Source organism: Erithacus rubecula (assembly GCF_903797595.1).
Source record: "Erithacus rubecula genome assembly, chromosome: 1".
Classification (NCBI taxonomy): Eukaryota; Metazoa; Chordata; class Aves; order Passeriformes; family Muscicapidae; genus Erithacus; species Erithacus rubecula.
The window spans coordinates 82,254,246-82,269,533 of NC_136658.1; the positions used below are offsets into that span (position 1 = coordinate 82,254,246).

At 39.2% G+C, this 15,288-nt stretch overlaps 1 protein-coding gene and 1 long non-coding RNA gene across 8 annotated transcripts in view; one reads left to right on the forward strand and one right to left on the reverse strand.

Annotated features, from left to right (window-relative positions):
* CRACDL (CRACD like) overlaps positions 1–15,288 on the reverse strand; it is a 62,917-nt gene that overhangs the window by 11,043 nt on the left and 36,586 nt on the right. For 6 of the 7 annotated variants that reach the window (XM_079300137.1, XM_079300136.1, XM_079300139.1 and 3 more), the window contains 7 exons: positions 14,611–14,687; positions 13,481–13,646; positions 10,372–10,507; positions 9,835–9,999; positions 9,149–9,217; positions 5,799–6,032; positions 1,837–3,412 (listed from right to left, as the gene is read on the reverse strand). In XM_079300137.1, the coding sequence (XP_079156263.1) occupies positions 1,837–3,412; positions 5,799–6,032; positions 9,149–9,217; positions 9,835–9,999; positions 10,372–10,507; positions 13,481–13,646; positions 14,611–14,687 (2,423 nt within the window). The remainder of the gene's footprint in view (positions 1–1,836; positions 3,413–5,798; positions 6,033–9,148; positions 9,218–9,834; positions 10,000–10,371; positions 10,508–13,480; positions 13,647–14,610; positions 14,688–15,288) is intronic. The other variant, XM_079300138.1, reaches the window with a different exon arrangement.
* On the forward strand, positions 74–13,578 carry LOC306799483. The gene is made up of 4 exons (XR_013773605.1): positions 74–450; positions 1,688–1,782; positions 9,178–9,315; positions 13,475–13,578. It is a non-coding gene; the product is annotated as an uncharacterized lncRNA (long non-coding RNA).

Genomic DNA, 15,288 nt, shown 5'->3' on the forward strand with positions numbered 1-15,288 from the left:
CATGCATCTCTATCAGGGAGACAAAGGCATAACTCTCACCCACAGATCCTATTTTGCAGAGGGCAGTCCTGCATCTCAGGGCAGAGCCTCCTTCATCCTAGGGCTGAGCAGCCACAGGAGAAGCCTGGAGGAGAAATGTGCTCCCTGGCTTAATTTCTTCCCCCTCTTCCTTCTCCAACACTCATTGTCTTTCACTGCAGGAAGACATTCCAGTCCATCTGCAGGCACTCTGGGACTCAGCAATAGGATGTGTGTCATAATGGGCTGTGTAAGGGAACTCTGGTTCTACCACTGCCCTCTTCCATACCCTGCCAGAACAACCCTGCTATGCTCTCTTCTCCTCTCTTGCCCCACTATGATCCCCTCCAAAATCTCAGTCCATCAGAGATGTGGGCATCACTACAAATAATCAACTACTCAAGGCAGCACAGAGAGGAAAATGCCTTTAAAGTGAGTGTTTGGATTATATACATATCTATATATTTATACAGATACATCCTGCCTTGCCTGCAGGTGGTGGGGAGGCTCTGACTGGATGGCTGTCGGGACCCCATCCAGCTGTGGATCTGAATGAATCCCCTCCTTTATGATGGCAGGGAGAACAGGAAACTGAACGTGGCCAAAGTCCTGCAAAAATGTCTGTGATGCTGCAGCAGAGGACAATAGAATCAGATGTCACTCAGAGAATCAGCAAGTTACCTCTGGGGCTAGGAAGAGACTTTTGTCACCCTAGAGGACAAGTGGTCTCCTGTGCCCTAAGATCTTGTTCTGTCTTGGTGTTTCCCTACTCCAAAGCTCAGAGCCTGACCCCAATCACAGAAGAGAAACCTGATGGGGGGAAGCTCTGCAATGACTCAGAGACAGCCTATTATTTGCTTGGCCAGCACCTTCTCACATTCTTAACAGACAAGTCCAGGCCAGGGAAGACTTTTCTTCCACATATCAGAAGACCTAAAGATTCCTTGTTTTTCCTCTTGGCTGTTCTCTGGAGACCAGAGGTCTCCTGCTAGAACTGCTTAAGTGTGCTTCACCTAACTTGTTTACTGTCATTGCAAAGACCTCAGACAGTAGTGCCACTTCCAGTCTTTTCTGTTCTCTGCCTGTGGCCCATAGTATATTAGTCTCCAGAGGTCTAACTTTTTTTTTTTTTTTTTTTTTTAATATCTTTAATCCAATTATATAACACAGAGAACAGGGTGAAATATAACAATCTCCAGTAGACATGAATTTGTGGTCTCTCCTAGCTTTAAACCCCAGGAAGCTGCAGGGTTGTTAATTTTTGTTTTAAAAAAGGAATGAGAAATGATAAAAATAAATAAATGAATAAGAAAAGCTCACAGGAGGCAATAAATAAATGGTGTATTTAACATGGTAGGCAGCAACAGGGCCTCATTGCATTTCTGCCTCAATGCCATGGTGAAAAAGAAGGTCTAGAGATCTAAGTCACTCATCCTGCACAGGACACCTCTTTTAATATTTGGTCTTGGATTTTGAAATGCAGCAGCTCTAAATGCAGACACTTAGTGGCTTGATATTTCTGTTTTCTAATATGTGTTAGTGTACTTTATTTTTTGAGTGTCACTTTAAACATCCTTTAAACAATACTCTCAAATTCAAAAATCAGAGGTAAAAATATCTTATTCTCTCTGCAGTTTCTTCCCTGCTGTCTTTCTGACAATCTTTTCAGCAAGGGAAAATAAGGGAGCAACATCACTGAAGGCAGAGCCATCAGTTCACACTCACCAGGCAGACACAATAGTGCTTCCTCATGCTCTCTCACAGGTAAGAACACTTTTGGCAAGTGAAGGTAACTTTATAAAATTGTGGGAGTCTTACCAGGCACTTTACAAGAAGTTGACTGTTTCTCCAAGTCTCTGTCTTCATTTCTGGACTCAGGAGAGTGAATAGCTTTGTCCTGCTTCTCCTTGCTTGCAGTAGTGTTTGGAATGCTTATGCTTTGCAACACTGGCTTTTTAGGCAATGGAGGTTTGCTACTAAGCTGTTCAGAGGACTTTGCTTTGGGTTTGATCTTTTCATTTAAAGAATCACCAGTATTTGTATTGGCTCTTTTTCTGATCTCTGACTTATCACCTCTTAGAAAGGAAGTCAATCCCTCATTTTCTAAATTAAATTCTGCACTGTATCTTTTAATCCCTTTTGATTCTGGTTGTGAGTTGTCTCCAAAGTTCAAGGACAGTGAGGTGGACCTAAGTTTCACTTGAAAAGGACTTTTATCTTTACAACTTGGCTGATTCTGAGATACCACTGAAGAATTGCTTGGCATTGGTACTGCATCAACAGCTGGGGAAACATAACTGGCCAAAATTTCTGTAGTTTGGCCTGTGTTCTCAGAGTAGGACTCTGGCAGCAAAGTCTCCTTTTTGCTGTTACTTTTTTCCTCGTCTGTATCTGGTCCCTTCTGGAAGTCTTCCTGCTGCTTCTCATTTCTTGAGGAGACCTTTGCTTTGGAGAGGAAGAATCCAGTATTTAATGGGGTTTCCAACTCTGATCTTTCTGGGAAATACAGGCTTCTAGTGCTTGGTCTCTCCCGTGCAGAGGAAACAGAAAACTTTTTGAAGGCATTGAGTTCACTGACAGCCTTTTCAGCTTTCTTCCCCAATGGTTCCTCCTTGTGGACCAGTGACTGGCTGTTCTCCTTATCAGAAGCAGCTGCCTCCTGTGCAGTCTTTATTTTCTCTACAGAGAAGAAAGTAGATGATCCCATCTGCATTGAAGAAGCAGAATGTGAAACATGGAATGAGTCTGTGGGCTGGGAAGAACCCATGAAAAACTCCTTGCTGGACTCTGACAATAGAGTAAACTCTTTGTTTGCCCCTTTAGTACAGGGCATTTCCACAGGTACCTGATAATCCTTTTGTTTATTTTCTTCTGACCTTCCCAAGAAAACAACACTACTCTTAGTAATTGAAATATTTTCTTCAGAAGGTAATTTGTTTAATGGAAACACAGTAGGCAACTCCTTATTTTCTTCATTTACAACATTTGACACATCCCCAGACAATAGAACCAGTGTTTCTGAGGAATCTTCTGGGTTTTGTACTTCTCTATCTGAACTGGAATAGGGAGAAGTTGCAGAGTCTTTGCCTTCTGACAGCAGTGAGGGCTCAGACTCCTGACATGTCATTTCCAGTGTTGGTTGGCAGTCCTCTGGCTTATTCTCTGGTAGCAGAGTTTCCTGTCCAACAGCAGACTCGGAAGCAGGCTGAGTCATCACAGGTCTCAAAGCAGGGGGGAAGTCCTCAGGCATTCTGGGTTTTGGCCAGGAAGCCACATTCTGAGTTGCAGCTGTGCTGCATGGCAGTTCTTTATTGCTGGGCTTGAATACAGCATCATCCTCTTCTTCTTCCTCTGGGGTACAGCTCAAATCAGTCAGAGATTCAGACTGGGTCTTCTGTAAAAAAGAAATTCAGAAAGTTCCATCATCATGTTCAGCTTCACTTTTTTTCTTATTCATCATTACATTTACAGCTGAAGTAATTGAGAGGAAGGCAATACTTCAGCCTCCAGTGCTGAGCTTGCAGTTTCCTTAACCTAGAGACTGGATGCTTTTTTTAATTAAGCAGATCCTGGAATAATGCATTTAACCAATATAAAAGCCATGTGTGACATTTCCTTATGCACAACTAGTGTTTTCATGGCTTTGTGGATGGGAAGTCTACCAGAACAATGGCCATTGGACTGACCTTGGCAATTGATTCTCCAGAGCATACTGCCTACGTTGTACTGCTCTTGGGCAAAAAGCAACACTTGAAAGAGAAAAATCTGTCTCTTTGTATTTTACTACTCCGTAATAGCATTAAAAATAAAACAACCCATTCTTCCTGAAGCATGATTCTGAAGAGGAAAGGGTACATAGAAGCAAGAGCAAAAGTCTAACAAATCCATCTGGTTATGACACTCCATTCCAGCTGAGTATCTGCCCCGTATGGCATTCTTGTGTCTAGTCCCACTGTCATACAGCATTACAGCCTTGCCTCCTTTGAGTAAAAGTCTTCTTTTTTTTTGAGTTAAATGATTTGATAAAGGTTTATAAATTCATATTTAGTTAAAAAGTTGGCAAATTCATATGTAGTTATCTGTGAGGTCTTGCGGTTAAACTTGATATGAGGACTGGCTAAATACACAGGATTATTTGAAAGCACATACTGAGCTGCTGAATATGCCTTTTCATATGGAGCCTGTATTAGCTCACTGTTTCACCATAGTTTGTTGGGTAAATATATACTTTGGATGTAGGCCCTAATTCTAAGAACACAAAGACTGCACTTAAAAGATATTTTAGGGTGCCTACTTCTTGTTTTGCAAATGCAATTACAAAAAAAACCCAGTTGCAATGCCACCTGCATTCATAATCCATATACATGAGAACATAAAAGCAGAAGATTATCAGTTAGCCTGGAGCAAGGTGCACAGGCAGAGTTGGGCGAGGAAATTTAAAAATTTGTATTATCAAAACATATGAACACTCTCCATGGGAATCCAGAAGGGCTCTGTCAGCTGTCAGTTTATAGGGACTCTGAACAAAGCAATCATATTTTAGTAACCATGTTAGAATGGAAGAGAAGGATTGATCAGAGAATTACTGCTTTATGTGTTTTTTCTAAATAACTGACCTCATCATTGTGCTGCTCACAGAGGTGTTCTACCGAGCTGAAAGGTCACTCACAGATTTGGAGAAATACAGAATATCAGCTAGTAATATTTTGAGACAGAGGGAATAATATTTCTGATAATAAACCTGCCAAATTAATGGTTTTATGGTATTTAAAACACTGAAAAGCCCATAAACAATAAAGTGAAATACTGCAGTAAAAGCTGAAAACTTTAGTGCTGAAAGAGAGAAAGAAAGAAAGAAAGAAAGAAAGAAAGAAAGAAAGAAAGAAAGAAAGAAAGAAAGAAAGAAAGAAAGAAAGAAAGAAAGAAAGAAAGAAAGAAAGAAAGAAAGAAAGAAAGAAAGAAAGAAAGAAAGAAAGAAAGAAAGAAAGAAAGAAAGAAAGAAAGAAAGAAAGAAAGAAAGAAAGAAAGAAAGAAAGAAAGAAAGAAAAACCAAGCTTCACAAAATACGACAAAGGATCAGGCAAATGGTGTTTAGAAGGGTGGTTTAGAAAAAAAAGACTTTTTAAAAATACTTTTTAATAGCCTTTTTAAAATAGTATGCACGTTTGTTTTTATTGTGGATTCGTTCTTTTTTTTTCATTTAAGACTTACTTTAAATCTCTGTAGGGCTTGTAAAAGATTTGCAGATTTTGGGACAGAAAGAGGTCTGAATTTAGAACAGTCTAAATGTACAGAATTTGGCTCCAATTCATAGGCCAAAACTTACTCTTTCTGTACTTTTTGAAAATGTAAGACAAATTGTATTTTGGAAATTAAAACAGTTTCCCCATGTGTAGTCTCCCAAAGACTCAAGATTTTACAGTATATTCCAGATTAGGAAAAGTACACAGGTTCATCATAACACTTAAAAAATTCTTTTAAGTAAGAAATGCAGCAGTCAGTCCAACTTCTGCAACACAACAGGATACTAAATTGTATTGCACAGTGAATTTAAGAAGAAATTGTTGCATAAACTGCTGCATCAAAAGCTAGCAGGTAAACTCGTAATATTTAATCTGTTCCTAGTGTCTGCTTCAGATGCTTGTCAGATAACAGCTATTAAACCCAATGAAATACCTATGCAGCAAACTGACTTTATCATGTCTGAGTTTGAAGTGCAAAGTCCAGTAAGAACTTTCTAGGTTTGTGTCAAATGTGACAGTCTTTATTTTCACATGTACCTGAGAAAACTTCCTCATTCTACTGGATCTCTGGTTCCGGGGTTTTATTAAAAGCTTGTGCTTAGCAGCAGAATTATCCAGGAAAGCAGAAAGCTCAGGTGGAGTGTCAAAATTGGCTGTAGGGGAGATGGTACTGTCAGATGATGTCCGGGGAGACTCAGTGCTGGTACTTCCATGCCTAGTGAACAGCTGTCCGTCTGTAGAGCGAGATCTACTTGAAGAACCCAATGTCATCTGAAAAAATAAAAAAAATCCCCAAATGGAGAATCTAACAAAGAAACAGAAACACAAAAATAACAATTCTACAAATAAGTAGTTACATTTATTACCACTTTAAGTTTGCATCTTTTTCTTTTTGCAATTTCTTTAAAATACATTGCATTTCCTAATGTTGCATGTGAACTACTGGCGTTAGCAATTCTGCATTTTTAGCTGTTTGAATATTATGATATACAGTCCAGTGGGAAGGAGCAAATCCCATTTAACTGGAAGATCTTAAGCACACAAATACATGGCCAGCATGTTTTAGAAAACAGATTTATGAAGTGCACTCAGTTATACAACCTAAAGGGCGATTTTCCTTTCTGGATCTGTCCTCCAGCATCTTTGTCTAGGCTCCTACCCACAATTGTTTCTTGCAATTCTTCAATACCCTCCCAAAGACAAAATAATTAAAAATTAGTGGCATTGACACTTAAGTCAGCTTGCATTTTTAGCTCATGTGCTTGTATCTGCATTTACTGGAAATGTAAAGTTTCATTAGTAGACTATTCTGGAAGGAAGTGATGGATAATTCCTGCTAGAGGCCAACAACCCATCCAGAAACAGCTCCTGAATGCTGCAAGGGGTGTTACACTTTCATAAAGCTGGGATTTAGCTTGACTGTGAGCTTCACCAAAAACTACCTTAGTTCCAGGGATGATGCAAAAAAAACACTGGAAAATTCATTAAAAATTACTCAACAAAGGGTTCCTCCTTTCTCTCAGATTCAGTTTTGCAAATAGGCAAAATGGTATTTCCAAACTATCTGTCTCAGCATTAACATGACCTCTGACAACTCATGACAGGACTCCCTTTGTAAGCTTGAAATTCTGGTACATTTCTTTGGAGGAGATTTCCTCCTTTGTCACTTTTTCTTCTGTGGGCATTCTTCTTTGTTTTCTTCTGGAAGTGGTATTTTACTAAGGAGGTTAGATGGGAGAAGGGCAGGGCAGGTTGGTGTTCATTTTATTTTGGGAGGGGAAAAAGCATCAGCATTTTCTGCAAGTAGAATTCTGCAATATGCACTGCAACCCAAAGATACTTTCTAGTGTAGTGTAGTGTAGTGTAGTAAGGGCCTGCTACAGCTTGCTCAACAGTCAGGGGAAAACTCCCATTGATTTTAGCAGAGGCTGGATCCACACCTTCTAATCATACTTTCTACTTAAGAAAAAGCAGGTAGCTCAGACATGCTGAATAATGGATGCTCTCATTAATTTTAACTCTACAGTATCTGCAGTCTAGTAGTCAGACATGACTAATGTACAACAAACGATAGGTGGCTGCATTATACATTAGTACCTAACTGTGAATACATTGACATTTCTGCTCCATGATAAAGACACAGCACATGTTCTCTTTCAAAGCACGTCATTATTTGCCTGCCTTTCTTCTGGCTTCTGCTTTTCCTTGAGAACTTTGCATGTCTTCTCCTTGGCAGTGCTCAGTGTTGGCCATTACACCAGAAAATCCAAAATCTGGTTTCTTACTTAAATTTCAGCAGCCTTAGTGAATGCCAGCTCTGAACCGGCTGCAGAAATTGTTTGTCCCACAAAGTCTGGCTTTGACAAAGCCTACTGGAGAAAGGAACAACTAGCAGACTCTCTTTTTCCAAATCTCATGTACACATGGCTCAGTCAGCCTTCAGCTGGTCATGCTGGGTGGCACAAGGTGGGGGGGCCAGGAGGAAACCCCATCCCCAACGCCCAGTCAGGAGAGCTGTTATTCCTTTCTTCAGTCCAGAAAAGCTGCCAAGATGCAGCAAGGTGTCACTGCTGCCCAAAACCTCAGGACTGGGTTGTGCAAAATTCCTCAGCCCTGTGAACTGGTCTCCTCTGACTTCTAGAAGCAGGGCTAATTTCTCTGAAATGCCAGGTAGTAGATCCTGTGGTTTGGGATGGAGCTGCATTCTGGCTGCACTCTCAAACTGGCATGGGATGAAGAGAACTCTGAGCTAAATGATAGGGCGTGTGGAAGTGTGTAGTCACTGCCACGACTCAGGAGTCAGCAAGTGAGTCACAAAGTATTGTTAATGGAACAACAGAGAGACATAAATCCTCTTTCAGCAAACATGCATCTGGACTGGGCACAATTACAGTGAGCCCATAACAGCTTTCAAGAAATACTTCCTTCATGAGTTCTGTTGGTTTTATTTTAAAAATATTAATATTGCACTGTATATAAGGAGTTTTATCAAACAGCTTCATGTGGAATCTACGAAGTAAGGCCAGAAATCTTTGCTGAGCCCTGCTGCAGCTGGTCCTGAAATACATTTTGCATAATTACCAAGAAATGGTCAGCTCAGGACTAGTTTCTCTATTTCATTTCTGCAATTTCCCTCCACCCCTCCTCCTATTTCTAGAAAATGCTCTTCCCTCTACCCCCTGTGTTGTTTCCACGATGACTCCAGCTGTGGACAGCTAAAAGGGACTCTTCAGAGCTTTTCAAAACAGCCCTTTAATCAGCTAGAACGGCTAGCTGCTGATTGAAGAAAGTCATCCATATGCCTATACTTGAGCTCTGAAAAACATCACTTCAGCAAAATTCATAGCCAGAATCTAACTGAAGGCTGAACTCAGACTCCTAAGCAGCAATGTCAGCCACTATCACCAGGCAAACACTTTCTGTGTCAGTGTAAAGTAACTTTGCAATTAAAGCAGGGTCTGGGCAGATTTCAGAGGATCTGGACCTGCTTTCCATCTCTTCAATAACCTTTCTTCTTTATCCTATGCATGTAACTCAAGCAGTCTTTACTGCAATTTCCCATCTTTGAAAAAACAGACACTGTGTCTGTCAGTGTCTAAATCTGATTGGTTGTGCTTGAAGATTAAAAAATGTCTATAAAGTTTGCTAAAGGATATGAGTTTTTCTAGAGACATTAATTATTATCAATTTGCATCAGAATTATGTTGATAATAAACAATAGGTTTTTACATTAGACAGATATTAAAACAGCAAACAGACAGGCAGGCAATTACATGCATACAAAGTTGTTTTTTACAGCAGATAGGCAACAAAATAATATTTTTATATTTATTTTAAAAATTACTGTGGGTAATTATTTGTCCCTTAATACATTTGGCAGAAGTTACCTGTTCTTCTTCTTCACTGCCTGTTCCAGCTAAACTCAAAGAGCTAAGGTGCTTGTGAGAGTCAGAGAACTGTGGGATGGAATGAGGAAGAGATTCAGTAAAAGATGACAAACAAGGTGGATATAATCGCAGAAACCATCTACACAAAGTGCACAAAGGTACTGACAGTGTAAGTTATTTTTCTCTACAGTCTTAGGGATTAGCAAGGGCACTGCAAACATAAAGTGTAAGACGTGCAGATAAAGAATGAAATAATGTCTAACAAAACTATCATTTAAAAAAAATATTATTTCATGTTTCTTTTTCCAATGACAACTTAGAAGAACATTAGAGAGTTCTCTTATCAACACACTCAAGGTGGAATACAGATTTTTTCAGCCTTTTTTTTATGCCTGGCAGCTCTTTGTAGTCTCTATAAAAAACCACAGCATTCCCATGCATGCACACAATCACATACTTTTCTTCCTAGTTCGGCATTTTCTGTTGTGATATTTCTGTTTTAACAGGAACACAGATTCTAAGTAGCTGTTTACAGAGAGAGTGTGTTTTCCCAATTTGAGTAAGGTATTTCTGAATTGCTCAGAGGTAAAATAGGGATACATTAAACCAATACTTTATTCTGCCATCCACATATAGGTAGAACAAGTCATTAAACACTTATTTTTGTCAACACTGGAAGTACTCACTCTTGTTCTCATGCCTGAGTTTAGGCTTTCATGAAGCAAAGACATTTCTGGAGGGCTCCTGGGTAATCCATCATCTTCAGAACTGGTCCCAGCATCCTCTGTTCGCTTTGCATGAAGCCCAAAGGGAGGTGGAGGTCCCAATTTCATGGTAGGCTGGAGCTTCAGCTGCAGCGTGGCATAAAATACATTAGCTTATGATAGTGATGGAGGACTCCCCAGGACATTTTTTCTAGCTAAGGTCAATGAGTTATCATTCTTTCAACTTCACAAATGAATGATCCAGGGCCCAGGACATCTGACTTTACACATTCTCTTAAGGAGTCAAATAAACTACCCATTTTTCAGCTATTATTATGTAGAACCAAGACAGGAAACTGCTGTCTAATTAACGAATGCAACATTTGATGTAAACTGCAGACAGATATTACTCACTAATCAAACATTCAACTAAAATTACTATTAAAAAAAAAAAATCAAGCCTGAAAGACATTCCACCTCTCTCTTGCATTTGAAAAAAAAATATGTTGTGTAAATTACCTGTAAAGCTCTAATCCGATCAGAAACATTTTCTTGAGAAAACACTCTTACTGGCCTTGCAGGCTCTTGCCCAGTCTCAAGGATGAAAATGCTATCATGTGACAAAGCTCTGCTTCCCATAATGCCTTTATGTGTCCTAGAATAATATAACAAATGAGTGAAAACATGCACACTTCTTTGGCCATTTCTCTTAACTCAAGTGGTCTACTGAATGTGGAATGGGAGACAGGAATTCACAGCATACATCAAAAACAAGATTCCACACTTCTCCATGAATACAGCCATTCAGGATAAACTAAGTAACACCTTTAAAAACAAAACAAAACAAAACAAAACAAATTGTAAATGCTGTTATCTGTCATGTTAACAAACTGAATCAAGTTTAACCCCAGAAGATGAGTTATGTCTAATGGAAAAAGCTACTGCCCCTGGGGTGGAAGCCAGCAGCTGGGTGGTGTCACAGTGCCACAGGCAAGCCCAGGTGCAAAATGGAGTTCACATAAAGGAGTCTGTACTGAGACTTCTCGCTAAAGTAAGAACATGTCTTGCAAATGAGTGACCATTACCACAGAAAGTACCTTTTGCTATCTAAAAGTGGTACAGCATTTAATATATCTCTGCCATAGAGATCATTAGCAGAAACATTTCAGGCAATGTAGTCCTCACATGGAAACCTTTGCATAAATCCTTAAAAGATGCTGTGCTCTATATCAAGATCCCTCAGATTTTCTCTTATGAGCCTGTGGGAAACATTTGTGCATGGACAATCTTTGTGGTCTAGTTAGAGGAAGTGGGAGATGCTTTGTGGGCAGTTTCTCTCATATTCTGTTTCCTACTTCTGACGCATGCATTAGGTAACTCCTTTTGGAAATGGTGCATGTGGAATATGAGCACCTTGCTTTCTTTAGGAGAATGCTAGTGGAGGCCCACAGACAGACAGCTAGCTGCTAGGAGGATTCTTGTGCTCATTTTCCTCAGCTTAGCTCTTACCCTGACTGAGCAGGGAGAAGAACCATGTGAATACAGCATTTTTTGTAAGAGTACCTTTTTCAAATTTTTAAAATCAGGGATCTATGAAATGGTAAATGAGTGCAGAATAGAGAATTGTTCGGGTTTATGTAACTATCAAGTTAATTGAGCAGAAAAGATAGAAGAACTGTATTTCTGGATCCTAGATACTGTGGTAGAGACTGTGAAGACAAACATAAACAATCATGGCAGACAGTAACCTTTTCCTTATAGTGGCTGCTATAAATATGTTTGATAAAACAATAGCAGGAAAGAGCTGATCTACATTCTTGCTGCAGAAGGAAGGAAAGCCTGCTACTTCTGCTTAATGCATTAGAGACATTAGAAGAGCAATTTATCTAAGTGCAAATGTGATCTCTGCAATGCTTCCAAGGTCAGACAGATTTACAGCAATTTGCAGAGTAGGTGCCAGTCAGGGCTGCAGTGGTGCCACACGCACCAATATTCAACAAGGGCAGCAGCCACACAGGGAGTGTCATTGCATGGGCACATTTACCCCAGCATTCCATCCTCATTTCCTCTTTCTAGCAGATGCATCCCTCTCAGACACATAATAGAGGTATCCTACATGTCTCCTCAGATTAAGTGTGTTCAAATTAATTGTCCTTCCTTTCAAATAATTTCCTGGTCTTTGTCTGTCTAACCAAATATTAAGAAACTAATGCAAATAGTGCAAAAATAATACAAAAATCCTGTGGGTTACAGCACAGGAATATGGCCAAAACAGCCAAAGATGGCACCCACTCAGATATGAACTCGTTAAACCATACATGGGGGAAAGAAAATCTCACCATCCACATCTTGTAAATAAGTTGTCAAACAACAGCACTACACACCACCTGGTGCTGCCAGCCCAAAACTCCAAGGGCTTCAGGCTGGGCTTACTAACATTACTATTGCCAATGCCATGAAAGCAAAAAGAAAAAACAAACCATCAAAGAAAGAAAGAAAAGAAAAGTTAATCGTTAATAATTTATTTTGGTTGTTTGGCGCTTCCTGGTGGCCACATCGAGTAATGTCGTTTTAAATGGCCGGGATGGTTTCCTTTCCCATCCCTGGGCACAGCAGCACCCCTTGCTTGAGGACCAGGAAGCTTGTTCTGAGATGTACAACATCCACTAATGCAAAGACTTGCTTTTTATCCAAGCAGCTCTTCAGTCCACCTCTCCATCCAGAGACATATCTGAATGTTTGGACCGGGTTTCTCATGGTTACTTTTCATAGTGGGTAACATTTTTGCAATGTCTGGATGAAGACAAGATTTTCAGAGGCACAGAGGTACACAGGATGAGACTCATCTGGTGTAACTTCAGACACCAGATTGCATCTATTTACATTTGAGGTGGCTATCCCCAGGCTTCTGTTTACATTCAGTGGGGAGATATAGGCACTTCCAGAGCCTATTTCAGGCATAAGTATGACACAATCTGTTAGTAATGCTGACTTCGCCCTGATTAGAAAAGGCAGCTGGTAACTAACTATCCCTGCCCATGACAAAGAGGTTGGAACTGGATGAACTCTAAAGACCCTTCCAACTCAAACCATTCTATGAATCTGTGGTTCTATAACTCAAATGCAGACATTTTTCCTTTGGTCAGATGAACTCCGTGTATACAGAGGGAAAAAAGGCTTCAGAGCCTCTGGATTCTGCTGATTTCAGTTGCAGTCATCCCATTACTCCTTCCTTTTTTACAAACCTTGCCATAAATGGTTAGTCATCTAAATTTCTCTAACAATCCTTAGTAGCTACATTTTAAGGGCATAAGACAATCCTGGTAGTATATAAACTGGTTATCTAATTCATTTTTGAAGATGGGAATTACATTCTTTTGAAATTATAACCCAAGGCTTATTTATGATTAAATGAAAGATTTTTTTCATTAATATTTCTTGCTACATCCCATCCAATTCCCTTCTGATTTGCCTTGCATCAAGCACTTTGATTCGTACTTTCCTAGGAAAAGCAGCTATTTGAAAATATAGCACTATGAACAAGGGGAGGAGGCAATTTTGGTGTGCCTTTAATCTACAAACATTGTAGCAATTTTTTATTTGTTTACCAGACAGTCCAAAGACTTACTCAAGTTCATCTTCAGAATCGTAACTAATGCGCATGTCATGAGAGGCTGCCACATCACTTGTTGACTGGTACAACTTCAGACTGCTGCTCACAGGAGATGGTGTCTCTTTCCTTTTCTTTTTGCCAAAAAACTTTTTGAAAGATTTGAACTTTGATTTTTTCTTTCCTAAGTGAAGAAACATAAAGAAGATGCAACCAGCAGCATATGCAAATTCTCAAACAATAACATTTCTTTATAATTTTTTGCATAAGTGGATTTTTTTTTTTCTTGGAAAATGCAACACAGTCCACTGTTGCATTAATTTCTTTCAAGACTGTACTGATAGTATGAAGCTATTTTTATCTTGGAGAATGGATTGCAGTGTTTATGAGACATAAGAGATAACCAGTGGTGTAGAATTATTCCTAATAGAGTTTCTAGTTGCCTCTTGAGGTAATTAAACTGTGAAGGAAAAATTTGGTCTCAACTGCCTGGTATTATGAAAAAGAAATTATTACTTGGAAACTCACTGCCTTTGTTCAGCAAGCTAAATAGGGATGATAAGAGCAATGCTACCAAAACCAATTTAAATATAGAAAAGACATACACAGGTGAATGCACAGTGTCGGGAGGCTAATAATTTTAAAATGTTGGGTTTATAATACATCAAGAATATTTTGAATGCTAATTACAAGATTCAATGGATCACAAAGCATTCATCCAGGAATCAAGTAATAATCTTGAAAAGCAATTCTAGTCTGCTCAGTGAGGAAACACCTAAATTAGGATCAGCTGTAGCTCTGTAAAGGAAACTATTTCAAATTAAATCAGTGTTTTGCACAAGAATTCCAACAACTTGTGCCTGGCCTGTTTAAGCTGATATGACAGCACTGTGAGGCATCCCTATCAGGATTTCACTCACTCTTGGATCTTGTTGGGTAAAAGAGTTAGCTTGGTCCCAAGATGCTATAAAAATCTTATCTCAAACCTCTGAAAATGCTGGAAATATGTAAAGGCTCTTGGAAACAGGTGAAGAGAAAGGCAGAATGCATTCTCTAAACAAACAAATTCACTTCTATGACAGAGCTAAGGCATAGAAGCTCAAGAAGTGACACCACTTTTCATTCACTGGGGAAGGGAGAAATTATACCTGAACTGTCCTCTCCATCTACTTCAGCCTCTCTCATCTTAGGGTCCATGATCCTTGAGGAACTCATGTGGCAATCACTAAAGGAGGTAGAAAAAGTGTTAGTTGTACCAAAAAAATAACAGTAGTTCACCATATATGTGTACATATACATACAAGTAAGTTACTAAAATATAAAAATACAGAATAGAATATTATGTGTATACTTACATAATATATGTATATGTGTAATATATGTAAATATACATACACAGAGGTGCTTGTCCCATGGTTTTTGATACATTTTATGTATGTAATATATGTCCCCATACATATTTAAGCATGTGTGTGTGTATTGTATACAAATACACATAAAACATACATAACATATAAAAATATCCCATAAAGGCTAAGGTATAATAGATTACACTGATTATTTGACTTTCAGAAAACAATAGCACATGACAGTTTAGTTGACCAGCCTCTCCTATCTGAAGACTGACTGGTGAATTCTTGAATGCCTCTAAAAACATGTACCAGAGGACATGGGCTTCTTTGATTCTCCCTTTTGGAGCCCATTCAGTACCAGAGACAAAATGACAAAACTACAGCATTTGAGTGAGTGTACAAGTAATAACAGTAGAGAGCCCCATGTATTTTTCCCTTATTTATGTCCAATTTGAAGTATTCTACAGATTGTAG